Genomic DNA, 14,852 nt, shown 5'->3' on the forward strand with positions numbered 1-14,852 from the left:
GAAAGTAAAGAAGAACAAGGGAAAATGAGTCCTAAAAGATGTGCTTTGGCTCTTATGCCTAAGAGGCAGACAAATCAGTTGTGACTGGTTAAGGGAATATATTTCTCTGGTGCTCTAAGCTGTTCTGACCTGCTTGTTCTTGTTCAGCAAAGGAATGGAGATCCATTTTTTATTTTTAAAGATTTTATTTATTTATTTGACAGACAGAGATCACAAGTAGGCAGAGAGGCAGGCAGAGAGAGAGCGGGGGGGGGGGGGAAGCAGGCTCCCTGCTGAGCAGAGAGCCCAATGTGGGGCTCCATCCCAGGACCCTGGGATCATGACCTGAGCGGAAGACAGAGGCTTTAACCCACTGAGCCACCCAGGTGCCCCTGGAGATGCATTTTGTTCAACTTAAATGGCTCTACATAGAAAAAGATGATTCTCAAGTGTTTATCCTGTAAAAAGTAGCAAGTTGGAATCTGTATTTGTTAACAATAAATATGTAATGCCAAACAAAAAGTATTTATTAGGTAATCACTTGCGTCATTACTGTAGAGTGTACAAAAACCAAATGAGGCATTTGCTGCTGACCAGGAGTTAGGTTTAAAGGGGTTTAAAATAGGTTAAAATAGGTTTAAAGGGGAAGATGATATTTGTCATTATCATGATCTAGTATTTATGGAGTGTCTGTTACACTGTAACTAGTCATTGTAATTCCTTATTTGTCTGGGATATTACTCTGGATGCTTTACATAGTAGTATTTGATGATGATAACTTGGTTGGGAATATAGGATCTTTGTATATGGAGGTAATATAATTGTAGGCTAAATGCTGGGTAAGTGGTACAGACAAGTGTTAAAGGTTTTGTGAGAAGGAAAGCAAGGACCTAGATGTGCAGAAAGGCTGGGGGAGGTTTTAGCAGGTGCAAAGTCAGGAACATAAACATATATATTAAATACTCAGTTTGGCTGAAGTGGGTTTTGACCAGCTATGGAAGGACCTTGAATGCCACACTAAGTTTGAACTTGATTCTCTTGGTCATAGGGTAATATAAAGACATTTTTATCAGAAATGATAGAACAAAGTGGTTATTTAGGAGAGTCAGTGGGATGATGTGGAGTTCGAAAAAGCTGGAAAAGAGAAGACCAATTAGGAAATGTTTGCAGTACATTTCCTAATTGGTCTTCCCTTTTTATTTTTACTTGTCAACCTTCTGTATCTTTTTAGATATGCTGCCTCTATTGCTCTAGTTAGTAACCCTTTGAAGTTTGGATTTAGATCACTTTGAATCCATACGTGGCAGCTCACCAGACTTAAAGACGTGAGCGCCACAGCCCAGAAGTCCTGTCGATTTACATAGAGGCAATTGTCAAAATTGGTTAACTGGAAGAGTTATTCTAGTTGGCCTCCAGGGAATCCTATAACTTAGGATTCCAGCAGTTCTTAGTGGTTTCAAAGAACATTCAAAGGAATATTTATGACCAGACATAGAAACTTGGATAGTCACTTGTGTAATGAAATGAGTTACTATGCAGAAAGCACTTAGATGCCCAGTAACAAAAACAAAAACAAAAACCACACAAAAAACAAAGTCTAATAAAGGTTAGATTAAAAATCAAGACAGACAACCCTCTGATAAGGCACAAAATTCCAGGCCAGAAGGAGACATTTGAGGGATTACTCGAGTTTTTTCTTGCAGATGCTCATAGGTGAAACAGAAGAAAATGCAGGCTTTGCCTACTGTTCTAACTTCAAACAAAACTAAGGTAGAAAAGGGTTATTATTGTGGCCATTAAGGACAGAGTAGTGACCATTATGGTTTACTTAGTGACAGTCTTATAAAAATGAGTGTAAACATGAAAGGGCATAAAGTTGAACATCCAGCAGATGATCACTCCAAAGGAAAAGACGGGCTTCAGTCTTTGGTCAAGCTCTTTCCCAGTTATGACTACCCTGGCATTGTGCCATAGCATATGTGAATCCAGAAACCAAAGTGGATTGTAGAGGAAAGGGGTCCTTCCTCTTTTTTAAAAAAATTGAATTACTGATCTATAACTCACATACCATGTAAAATTGACCCATTTAAAGTATACAGTTCACCCCTGGGGCTAATAATACATTATATGTTTATAAAAAAATTTTTTTTAAAAGTATACAATTCAATGCATTTTAGTATGTTTACAGAGTTGTGGAACCATCACTGCAATCTGGTTTTTATAAATGTATTTTTAATTGAGATGTAATTCACAAAAAGGTGAGCTGTAATTCACCTGTCATAAAATTCACCATTTTAAAGTAATACAGTTCTGAGGAGTTTTAGTATATTAGCAAGGTTGTGTAGCCATAGCCACTGTCAAATTCCAGACATTTTCTTCACACTCCCTGAAACCTACAGTCCTGGTAGCAGTCACTTCTTGTTACCCCCATGTCCCTCTCTCCAGGCGACCATTCATCTGCTTTCTGTCTCTGTGGATTTGCATGTTTTCGAATCATACAGAATGTGGCCTTGGTGTTTGGCTTCTTCCACTTCATGTTTTCAAGGTTTGTCCATGTAGTGACTGAATAATTCCATTGTATGGATAATACCCTATTTTGCTGACACTCTAACTTTAGAGAATTCTGGTCACTACCAGAAGAAACTCCATATGCATTAGCAGTGACTTGCCATCTCCTGCTTTCTGTCCTAACCTGCTTTTTGTCTCTACAGATTTGCCTATTCTGAACATAGAATATACGGTGTTTTGTGACTGGCTCTTTGCACTTAGCATAATACTTTTAGGGTTCATCCGTGTTGTAGCCCATGTGACTGTGTGTGAGTACTTCATTCCTTTTCATCGTGGAATAATACTCCATTGTGTGTCTATACCGCATTTTATTTATCTATTCTTCAGCTGATGGACATTGGGTGGTTGGGTCCTTCTGTTTTTATATAGCATTTTTCAGAGAAAAGTGAATATGGAATACATTTGCTTATGACTTCACCCCCGATCTGTGAGCTTAGACAGATTGTCCATTGAGCTTGCCTAATGCTGCTTGCAAAGAAAAATGGGTCATTCATAGTACAGGAATTCATGCATTTCCTGCGTTAGATAAAAGAATCAGAGCAAGAGATGGCTGTTTGGGAAGTTTGACTTTTCTGCTCAGTCCATTCTCCCCTGGGCTTCAGGTTTCTGGCATTATCTTTCAGCTGAACGTCTTCTTTTCCCGGGATACATCTGAAAAAATACCCCAGCTCACTTTGAAACAAAAAGCCCACCAGCCAGTTGAAGCCCCAGGGACAGTGTTGCCTTTAATCAGCTTGGACTGATTCTCTTAGGCTTTTCAGTACGGACAGGCTGTTGTCCAGCACACTTGATCATCTAGCTTAGCAGCGCTAAAAGAAAAGTTCAAAGATAAGGTTCCTGGGAAAATTCCGTTCCCCCACTCTTTCTACACTCAATTTAGTGGCAGTTCTGACATGTCAGGAGAGTTTTCATTTTGATTTTGGAGAATTTGCAGTATGAGATGCAGCTCCCAAGTCTTAAAATCTGATGATCAGGGTTCACGTCCTATCCTTGTTGGTAACTAGCTGCATAATCGTAGGCAGATTTCTCATCTGTAAGGTGGAAGTAATAATACATACCTCTAAAGATTTGAGGACTAAGTGAAATGGTACATTGTCTAATACTTGTGTGCCTAGTAAGGACAGGTCCTCCTCCTTCCCTCCTTCATTTACATGGTGTTCATGAAGCTTGGATGGCAATATCACGCAAAAGTACCTCATCAAAAGCATGGAACTTAGAAAGTATTCAGTAAACCTTAGTTGACTTTGAACTCGCGTTCTCAAAGGCTAGAACTCCTTTTGTAGATACAGAGCCCTATGTATGTGTGAGGGACAGAGAGAGAAAGACAGCATCTCAGTTAGTTTTTACTGTGTAACAAACCATTTCAAACCTAGTGGTCTTCCTTTGCAGCACTGGTGCTCTAGTGAGGAACGCAGCTGCCTTCCCGGGCTTAGTGTCAGCTGCTGTGATGGCGGCCGGGGCTGGCTGACACATGAAGACCTAAGATAGTCTGTCGACTGAGGCCTCACGCCACATGGTATTTTGCCATCCAGCAGGCTCACTCACTTTTTTTTATGTGGCAGTAGGATGGGGAAGCACTTCTCAAGTCCCTGCTTACAAGGTTTTTGCTGTTTCAATGGCCAAAGTGTGTCACATGGCCAGACCCACAGTCCATGTGGGAGAGCAACAGGTGAGGATACTGGGCAGAAACGATCATGGTCATTTTTTGCAAACATCCTATCTAAGATATTCATTATTACAGTAATGCAGATATTGTTATTGAAAATTCTTTTCAGTCTATAAACTCAAGAGTGAGAACAGGTGCTATAACTCAATTACAGTGTTAGCGAGAAGATGTTGGTCACAGCAGGAGCTCTGACTGCTCCATATAAACTTAATCCGAGAAGCACTCTAACACGTAAAGAATATTGTGGTGCAGGCAGTTAATTTCTGGAATGACTAGATACAGGAATCACAAATACACCTTTTTTTTTTTTAGAATGCATGCTGATTCTTTCCAGTTGAGTTGGCTTCCCTTACTGGTTGATTCATTCATGTCTTCGGCTTTAGTGATAGAAAACATTTTTATGACCAGCATCTCTAGGTGATATCTTTATTACAATTTGGGCCAAGAAAAATGTGGTTACTTCTTCCATCTGTTTTAAGAAAGGCTTCCCTGCTCCTTCCCTCCCTCCAGAATAAGCCATTAACAACAACAACGAAACTCAGAATCAGAGACAGTCTTGTCACAAGTATTTTAAGTCCTAACTTTTTGGTTTGGTCATGTCTTTGGTTTATGCCCATACACATCTCAGTTGTGGCATATTTTATTTATTAATGGTTTTATTTACTTACCTGAGAGAGAGAGAACATGTGTGAGCGAGAGGAGGAGCAGAGAAAGAGGGACAGGCAGACTCTGTGCTGAGCATGGAAGCCTAACGTGGGGCTTGATATGGGACTTGAACCCAGGACCCTAAGATCATGACCTGAGCTGAAACTCAATTCAGATGCTTACCTGACTGAGCCACCCAGGTGCTCCTGGGCACATTTTAGATAGAGGTTATCAAGTGTCATGATCTCTCTGGAGATAAGAACTGTTTTTCAGTGGTTATTGGTAACTGAGAATAAATATATTTTCATGAGCTACTTGCCAACTCCTAGAATAATGACATTTTCAGAGCTGCAAAGGGACATAAGAAGTAATGGTCCAGTGACCTCTTTTTGTAACTTGGAACCTGTGGTTTTCCCAGATCTTACAGTGAGACCAAAATCTAGATCTTTGAACCCCGGGATAGGGATTTTTTAGTGCTGTCTCCAAAATCAACTTTAGCTTTTTTGTAATCTGATACATGTGAGCTTAATTATTTGACTATAATTACATTTTGTGAATTTACATGTGAATTTTACTTCCAGCGCATGTCTGAATGTGCGATTAGATCAGAACTCTGTTATTGCAAAATCTTGTCTAGTTTTTAGAACTTTGATCTCTAGTAAATATTGGGTATAATCAAGTCCCTGGTTATCAGTATCAAAAGGTGAAAGCAAAGATGTTTTAGATAGTTTTTATTTCTGACCCTTTAGTTGTTGAAAGTGACAAATAATAGTTGGTGATTTACCGTCAAAAATACTAGAAAGTTTCAACTGACCTGGGAAGGGCTGTCTTCATCAAATAAGAGAAAAAACTGAAATACAAAGAAAGCAAGTATTTTGTTTTCTCATTTAAACAGTGATAGAAATTAGACAAGTGATTATACTCTGACTTAACAAACATTCCTTTGATGTTTATGATACGGTTTAGAATTAGACCACAGAAAGGTTATCTTTAATGTTTCATCCCTGATTTAGAGACCTGAATTTCTAAGATCCACCTGTATTGCAACTGAAAGGAGCAAATGAAGAATCATAGAAATATAGAGTAACAGTTATATAGTTTTTACTGTTGGATACGCTGCTTTAAGAAAATAATGCCTTTGTGGGTTTTGTAACAATTCCACAGGAGAACATATTTTAAATTACCTGTTATTTGTATCCAGAGTTGCCATTTTTATTGATGAACTCAATTCAGTCATTTTTTTGCATATATAAAGATGAAGGGGTAAACAGATATGAAATGACAGAAGTAATGAGGGGTTAGTGTGTGGTATATACAGCTTACTCTCGAACAGTCTGTATTTTCTAAGAAAGGAGATAATCTGTGTGTATTTCTTTAAAAAGAGGATATTTTATTCTGATAATACAGTTGTCAAGTGGTATAATCTCTTGACAACACCTTTCTCTCCCAAACCTCTTCACTGTTCGATTATTACTCTGAGCTCTTAGATTCCTTGTCAGTGAGCTCTTTCTGGTGCTGAAAGTGTCCCAGAACTTACCAGTGGGAGCCCCTCAAGGTGGCTCCTGTTTCCTGTTGGTATGTACCCGTTAGTTTTTGAGTAACTGTTTGCTTTTTATGGCACAAAAGATGTTCCAGGCCCACTTGGTACTCTTCCTGCCCTAGACCAGGAGTCAGCTGTTGTCCGTAAGAAGCCTGAGTTCCTTTGAGTGGAAATGGTATTTGCAAACCAAGATCTGAGCACCAGGTGTGCTCATTGATAATGGGGTGTTATTGTTTTAAGGCTTCTTAATGAAAGATGCTTGGAATTTTTTTTAATATTATGAACTCGTGTTCATACGTGCAGCTCAAATACAGTACACCCAGATTCTTTGTTCGTTCCCGTGTTTCATACTTTGATGTTCAGCTATTGCCAGATCCCCTTTGTAGAGCCTGTACTATTTTGCATGCCAGTTCTGCAGTGGATGAGTGTGCCTGTGTCCCCACAAGCCTTCCCAGCAGGTCAGCTATTGTCAGGCTTTTCAATGTCCTTTTGAAGTGTAAGAAATCTCATCTCTAAATAGTTTTGATTTGAGTTTCTCTTACTGTGTGTGACCCTAAGCATTTTGTTTCATGTGTAAGCACTAATTGGATTACTTTATATATATACAGTTGAACAACAAGAGTTTGAACAGAAACAGAGTTTGAACTCTGTGGGTCCACTTATGCAGTTTTGTTTTGTTTTTTTATAAACACAATATAGTACTGTAAGTGTATTTCCTTTTCCTTCCTTTCCTTTCCTTCCTTTTCCTTCCTATGATTTTCTTAATAACTCTTTCTTTAGCTTCCTTTATTGTAAAAATACAGTATGTAACACTTAAGACACACAAAATGTAAGTTCATCGACTATTGATGTTATCAGTAAGGCTTCAGTCAACAGTAGGCTATTAGTAGTTAAGTTTTGGGGGAGTCGGAAGGTATACATGATTTTCAACTGCTTAGGGGTCGGTGCCCTAACCCCTGCTTTGTTCAAAAGTCAACTTTGTTCAAAAGCCCACTTTTCTACCTTGTTTGGTCTTCTTTTGGTAGATTTTTAGGAATTGTGTGTGTGTGTGTGTGTGTGTGTGTGTAGGAACTTATCTGCCTAATACCAAGAACTCTCAAATTTTTTTAAAGAAGATTCTTTTAAAAAAAAATATGGTACTTGTTGCAAATATTTTCATCCAGTTCGCCAGTTGTCTTTTGTCTTGGCTTGTGTGTGTGCTTACTCATTTTTAAAAATGTATGGTGTTTTCTTCACACAAAAGGTTTTTATTTATCCATTTTTCATTGCATCTGGATTTCTGTCATCGTCAGAAACCACACCCAGTTTCAAGTGCATCCACACAAGTTTTCTTGCAGTGTTTATGGTTCCTGTTCTTAAAATCAGAGCCTTTACCCATGTGGAGTTTTCCTGATTTAGGGTGCGAGGCGTGGACCCAATTCAGTCTTTTTCTAACTAACTAGCTCTTTGAAAAGCCGTTTGGGCTCTCTGTTTTGTTTCAGGACTTTCTGTTCCGTTTGGCCGGTTGGCCTGTCTAGTGGGAGATTCCATCCAAGAGAGCATTGTTTGCTGTCTGCAGGGGGAAGTCGGCGCACCACTGCCGTTGTGTGCATGCAGGAGGCTCCCTAGGTTCTCTCGCTGTATGTGAAGACCTGTGTGTTGGCTTGCTGCAGGGTTGGTGCTGGGCCCAGAGGAGCGGATTGAACAAAAGGACTGAACAGTAAATCCAAAACACCTTCACTTGGACAAGTTTTATTTTGGTGTAGTTCCTTCAGAATTAGATTATGAAATAATACCTTAAATTTAACTTAAAAACAAATGAGCATGAGCACCTGGGTGACTCAGTGGGTTAAAGCCTCTGCCTTCAGCTCAGGTCATGATTCCAGGGTCCTGGGATTGAGCCCCACATCGGACTCTCTGCTCAGCAGGAGCCTGCTTCCTCCTCTCTCTCTGCCTGCCTCTCTGCCTACTTGTGATCTGTCAAATAAATAAGTAAAATCTTTAAAAAAATAAAAAATTAAAGAGCCTGAAAAGCACTTAATATTATTGGACCTAGAACAAACAAAACAACACACATTCAGTCGTATTCATTGACTGGTCTTAGTAAACACTGTGTTTCATCACTAATAAGTGAGGAGGCAACAGGGAAGTAAAGTAGGCTTCTTGCAGCATTTGGAAGTGGGCAAGTCTGGGATTGGCTGCTCTTGAACTTGGCAGCGGTCAAAGTGAGATGACAAATGTCTGAGAGGCAGTCAGGATGCCGGCTTGAAGCTGGACAGGGCAGACGTCGGGAGATAAGAGTGCACGGAACAAGGATGTCTGGAGAGAAGCTCATGCTGGCTTTTATCTTCTCGGCCCCTCCCCATCCACTTCTTAGAGCTCTGCACCTTTTTGGTCTTTTTTCCTGGTTACTGGGGAAGAGGGCAGTATAAACCTACATGTTCATGGAAAGCCCTGGAAAAAACTTCCGTACTTTCTAATATTAGAATACTAATCAGAAGCAGAACTTCTGTGAAGTGGGTACATTCAGCTAGCTAGGCTGTTAAGGCGTGCCAGGTAAAATTACTCTTTTTGCCACCAGTTACTAACCAGTAACTGCTGTAGTCTGCTCCGTTTTCCAGCTGCTGCTAATAACTGCTGATCCTTTCCTCAGGGAGGTTTGGAGCCCAACCTAAGCACCCTTTACCAGTCTTCCCTGACCACCCCAGCTTACAAGATCCACTGTGAGAGACAAATCCTGTTAACATTTTGGTACATTTTCCTCCACTCTTTTTTCTCCTATGTATATGATTTTTCAGAGTTGAGATTATACTCTGTATATAATACTGTATCCTATCTTCAACTTCTAGCCTTATTGTAAGTCATTTGTAAATAGGGTTTTAAAAGTTACATAATATTTTCTGGAGTGGATGCAGTATGATTTACTTATATTTGCTTTTTTATGCAAATATTAGTCCAATTGGATCATGAGAATATCCAAGGGAAGTCACCCTACTGTATTATTCCCCTTCCCTACTCCGTTAGCTATGGAAAATGTTGTATCTCTAGATGATAAGTCCATATCTTTGCTCGCTTCTCTGTTTGCAGTCTAAATATCATAGGAACTTTTTTTTTTTGCTCGAGGAGACCCACAAAGTACTATTTGCAGCTTACTCAGAGTTGTTACATCACCCAAATCTCTCCACCCAGAAAAAGGGGGCATTTGCATTTTAGGGGCCCATAAATCCTCTGAAATTCCACAAGAAGCATTTAGAGTGAGCATTTGTGCATTTCCCTGCTGTTTTCACTAGATTCTCATAGACGTGTTACCCAACAAAAAGCCACCGACACAGAGGCTAAAGCCCATCTGGAGACAGACATATTTATTAAACTTCTCTGAAATAATGATACCATTTTACACCTTCTACTCTTCTTGGTTTTCAGGAAGGGATGAGACCATGCAGCCTGCCAGACCATCTTTCCTTGAATACTTTGAACAAAAAGAAAAGGAAAATCAGATCAACAGCTTCGGCCAGAGTGTACCTGCTCCCCTGAGGAACTCCTCTGACTGGAAAGTGCCACAGGATGGAGACTACGAGTTTGTAAGTAGTGCTGGAAGTGGACGGTGCTGTCTGCTGGGGAGGGTTATTTGCCGCCTCGCACACCCACTTCTGTCACTTCACCGAAAGGGTCAGAGCATCTTCTAGTGCAGTGCAGGCCCCTGGCTATGCTGGCAGCAGCCCTGGCCTGAGGGCCTCATGAGTTTGAGACGACATTTTGATGGACACTTGAGCACTTCTGGGGCTCCTGATTGGTGGCATCTTCTTTGCTTTAAAAATCCTTTATTCACTTGCCATTTTTCTTTTTGTCAAGATTGGAATTGTTATTGGTCAAAGAAATACTCACCGAGTGCGTACACACCATCTTTCATCATTTATTTGGGATTGTGACTTTCTATTTAAGAGTTCGACCGGCGGGCAGTTCATGCTGGTTTGTAGCGTCTTGGCTGTTCTGGTAATCATTTTCCTAATTTTAGGGTCTCTGAGAGGATTACTCTGAATTTTGCCTGAGGATGAATATTAAGTTGTTCCACAGTTTCTTATGAAAAACTGGATGTGTTTTTCCTTTCTCTGCAGTGGAACATTCTCCCTCAACCACAGCCACTTGTTGGTGTTCACAGAGATTTAATGAGTAGAGGCAATAAGAAATGGGGGGAAAAGTAAGCTAAGGAGTCTGCATTCCTTTTCTGAATATTTTTGGAAAAGAATCTTCTCTTTAGGGATTTTTAACTTTTATACTCTTAAGTTCTGTCATGGTTCTGTTGGTGTTTATAAAAGAACTCAGATTGGGCATCATCACCAGATTCTGGGAGGCCTTTCTAGGCCTGGCTTTCCATTCTCCTACTCCCTGGCCTCAAGGGCATGACGTCCCCCTTCCATAACATAATGTCGTGTCGTCCAGCAGCAGGAATGCCACAGCGGATACTGCTAGCGATGGAGAGCGTTTGAGGACCGGAATAAGTCACCTGAGGCTAGGACACTGATGGTCACTAAAGCCACGGCAGAGCCCAGCTTCATTTGCTTTACCACGTGTGCCTTCATTTACTTGTTCAGCATCACCTATTACTGTCACCTCTTTGTTCATTCCATTATTAGTCGAGTCGTGAAATTTGAATCATTTTTGCTGTCCTCTGTTGCCCACATAGTTGTCTTCGGCATATTTGTAAGGACTTACTCAGTTTAGTGAGTCTCTAGGCAAAGATGAAAGAACTTCTGGAAAGCAGATACCATTGTACCATCATTGTGACAGAAAGCCTCAGAATCCTGAAATCTGTATTCCTAGCTATAGTTTCCTTTTTTTTTTCTCTCTCTCTCTCTTTTAATATTATAGTAGTTAGAGATCCTGAAAGTCCAGCCATTCTAATCATTGCTTTCAGATCCGTAGTCCCAGTGTTTGAAGAATCACTTCTCTCTGCTGTAGTTTTCCTGACTAGGATCACTGGCAGAGAACTTATTTTCCTGACTAGGATCATTGGCAGAGAACTTATTTGCAAGGTGCTTGTGCAGAGGGCTTTCGTGGGTCTTTCGAGAGCATAGCATACTTCCCATTCTGGAAGGAGGTGACTGCTGGAGGGAGTGGCCCTGAGCACCAGGAGTGGGTGAGCACATTGCCCAGCCTGGGTGACGCCTGGCCGGTGTGGGAGGAGGTCCTGAGGGCACCCTGTACACCAGCGCTTACAAACTAGCAGCCTCCAGCCCACAGGCCTTCTTGTGTGCTCTGTGCAGTGCTCTCAAATCTCTCAGTAGCTGCCTGTATATAAAAATTGAGAGCTTTTAAATAAAATGTTGGCACTCTGGCTCATTTTGCAAACTTGGAAGACCTGCCCATAATAAACCTGCATGGTTGGAGGAGCGTTGTCTGTTGCTGAGCAGGAGCTGCCCTCCTTAGGGCCGGTTCTTCTCGATGTCTGGCCTGCTTCATTTGTATTAATTGGCCTGTCCAGCATTTAGGGGCATTCGACACTGGGATTCTTGCTGTAAACCCTCTGGCTATGCCTATATCCACATTGGGCCTGAACCAACCCCATCCTCCCATATAAAATTTTATTCTGTTTTTACTGTCAAAATTTCAACAAAATTAATTTATAATTTCTTTTTTAAGAGAATCACAAACTAAGCAGTGAAAGAAAGTTTAGGTGGGGTGTACCTGAGCTGCTATTCCAAAAAATACCAAAGATCAAGTGAAAATTATTTTATTCTAAGATTTTATTTATTTATTTGAGACGGGGGGAGAGAGAGAGAGCATGCTTGAGCATGCCTAGACGGGGTGGGGGGAGGGTCAGAGGGAGAGGGAGAAGCAGACTCCCTGCTGAGCAGAAGGCCCAATGTGGCGCTCCATGCCAGGACCCGGAGATTGTGACCTGAGCCAAAGGCAGGCGCTTAACCAACTGAGCCGCTCAGAAGCCCCTGAAAAGGATTTTAATGCCATGGTATTCTTGCTAGATAGCACTTACCTTAACCTGAAACCAAGCATTTGAAATAACGGCTGCAGACAGTTTCTTTCTTTCTTTTTTTTTTTTTTTTAAAGATTTTTTTAAAATTTATTTGACAGACAGAGATCATAAGTAGGCAGAGAGGCAGGCAGAGAGAGAGGGGGAAGCAGGCTCCCCGCTGAGCAGAGAGCCCGATGTGGGGCTCCATCCCAGGACCCTGGGATCATGACCTGAGCTGAAGGCAGAGGCTTTAACCCACTGAGCCACCCAGGTGCCCCTGCAGACCGTTTCTTAAAGTGTCATCCCCAGACCAGCAGTGTCAGCATCACCTGGAAACTTGTTAGAAATGCAGACTCTCAGGCCCACCCCAGACTCAACTGCATCAGAGTCTCTGAGGTCAGCACTGAGTAATCTGTGTGTTCTAACCTACCTTATATGTGATTCTACCTTGCTAAATTCTGGTCTAAGTGGTTTTTAGAGTGTAGCATATTTTTATATAAGTTTCGTCTTTCTTTCCTAGTAGGAACTATTGAAAATCAGAGATAAGGATATTTGTGTTTAATAGCATTGAATGGTTTTTTAGTTTCCTTTTTACTCTACCTTTGTGTCTTCTGTACTCCTGTTGAAGGCATCAAAGAAAAATAAAATAAGGAAAATGTCCTTTCGTAAGTGACATTTGGCAAAGAAAGAGCCGAACTGTTGACTGAAGAAAGTATTCTAAATAATTTCACCTAGCTTGTAGAAGGTTGTATATAAGATTGGCCAACACATCTCCCCCAGGAATCTCTTAGAGACTCTCTGATTTCCCAATAGGCATTTAACAGTATTTAGTTATGAAATATAATACATTTAACAGATTTTAATTATGAAAAAGATTTTCTTCCTGTGAAGGCAATTGCTATTTTGAAATGAACTTTTTGCCCAAAATGGCAAATAGGAAGTAATTTCGTCAGGAATGGTAGAATTCAATACTGACAAAAACCTTCATATTTTCATCTGAAATTGAGTACTTCTGCATTTTTGAAATTGAATTACTTTATTTGCTATGTTGGAAAAGCAAAGGTTTCCTTTAACGTTTAATATGTATTATGATAAAAGTATAAATGCGTGAAAATGCAATATTCACTGAAGTTGGTACCTGATAGTCTATAAACAGATGGCACGTAGAGAATCTAGGAGAGTTCAGAGCCTCCCACTTTGTCATTCTTAAAGCCACAAAGGGCTGTAAACTTAAATCCAGTTTGGCTCATGAATCCTCCAGAAATACACTGTAACCTTTCAATCTAAGGTGGTGGAGTGCCAGGATGGGGAAGAGTTGGGGGGATAGCTAGTGGGGGAGGGGTGTTGAATGGGAGAGATGAGGCTGCCCTGCCCATGAGCTTATGGGGTGTGGGGTTTGAGGGGGGGGATGGGCAGAGGTGAGGGAAAGACTTTAGGTCAGGTAGTCTATGTGCTCAGGTAATAATGCTATATAAAGAAAAAAAGAGCCACAGTAAAGGGATAATATGAGATAGTATGCCTTTCAGCATGAGGAGACATTCAGTTAAGACTTGAATGAAGAGGGAGGGGCAGCAAGTACAAAGGCCCCCAAGCAGGATGTGGTGGGTGTGGCTGGAGCAGAGTGACCCTGAGGACAGCAGCCCTAATGTAAACACTTCAGTGTTCACAGTACCTGTGAGCAAATTAAAATCCCCTTGAGGGGTGCCTGGGTGGTTCAGTCGGTTGATCGTCCGCCTTCAGCTCAGGTCATGATCCTAGGGTCCTGGCATGGAGCCCCACATCAGGCTTCAAGCAAGGAACCTGCTTCTCCTTCTCCCTCCTCGTGTGTGCGCGCTCTCTCTCTCTCAAATAAATAAAAATCTTTTTTAAAAAATCACCCTGATACCAAAATTACAGTCAAAATCCAGCTAAATCTTGTTTATAAGAGATATAACTAAATAAAATATCACTGAAAAGTTTAAAATAGAAGATGGGAGAAATGCGCACTGGGAAAAATCCTCCCTAAAAGGAAGTAGGTGAAACAATATTAATATCCAATAAAATTGAATCCAAAACAAAGGACTATTACATGGGGAAAGATACATTTTATATTGCTGGAAGGGGTACTTGACTGGAAGACCTAAGTCGTGAACTTCTGTAAGCATGTGGACTTCTCCCAAACTGCAAGAAATAAAAGCAGTAAAGAGAAAATGGCAGTCATAGATGAAGGCTTAGTGTTCTCTCAAAAATGGACATTCCAGTTAGATTTAAAAAGAAAGTTACCACAATTAACAAGATCGATAAAACAGAAAATAGAAACATTTTTCAAGTATCCATGACGCTTTATAAACATATATGGAATATTTGCAAAATCTGACTATGTTTTAGAATGCTCAGAAAGAAGTCTCGTACAGAAATCACACAGGCCACATTCACTGACTGTCACACAAGAGAAGTAGAAACTAATAATAAAGTGGCTAAAACCACTTTGTTCCACTTGGAAGTGTAAGAGTATATCTCCAAGT

The 14,852-nt window shown here is 40.7% G+C and overlaps 1 protein-coding gene across 3 annotated transcripts in view; it reads left to right on the forward strand.

Moving 5' to 3' along the window:
* Nucleotides 1–14,852, forward strand: part of STK4 (serine/threonine kinase 4) — a 93,113-nt gene that overhangs the window by 40,661 nt on the left and 37,600 nt on the right. For all 3 annotated transcript variants that reach the window (XM_082744689.1, XM_082744691.1, XM_082744690.1), the window contains one exon: nt 9,801–9,958. In XM_082744689.1, coding sequence (XP_082600815.1) covers nt 9,801–9,958 — 158 coding nt within the window. The remainder of the gene's footprint in view (nt 1–9,800; nt 9,959–14,852) is intronic.

The sequence above is a fragment of the Mustela nivalis genome (assembly GCF_964662115.1).
Source record: "Mustela nivalis genome assembly, chromosome: 8".
Lineage (NCBI taxonomy): Eukaryota > Metazoa > Chordata > Mammalia > Carnivora > Mustelidae > Mustela > Mustela nivalis.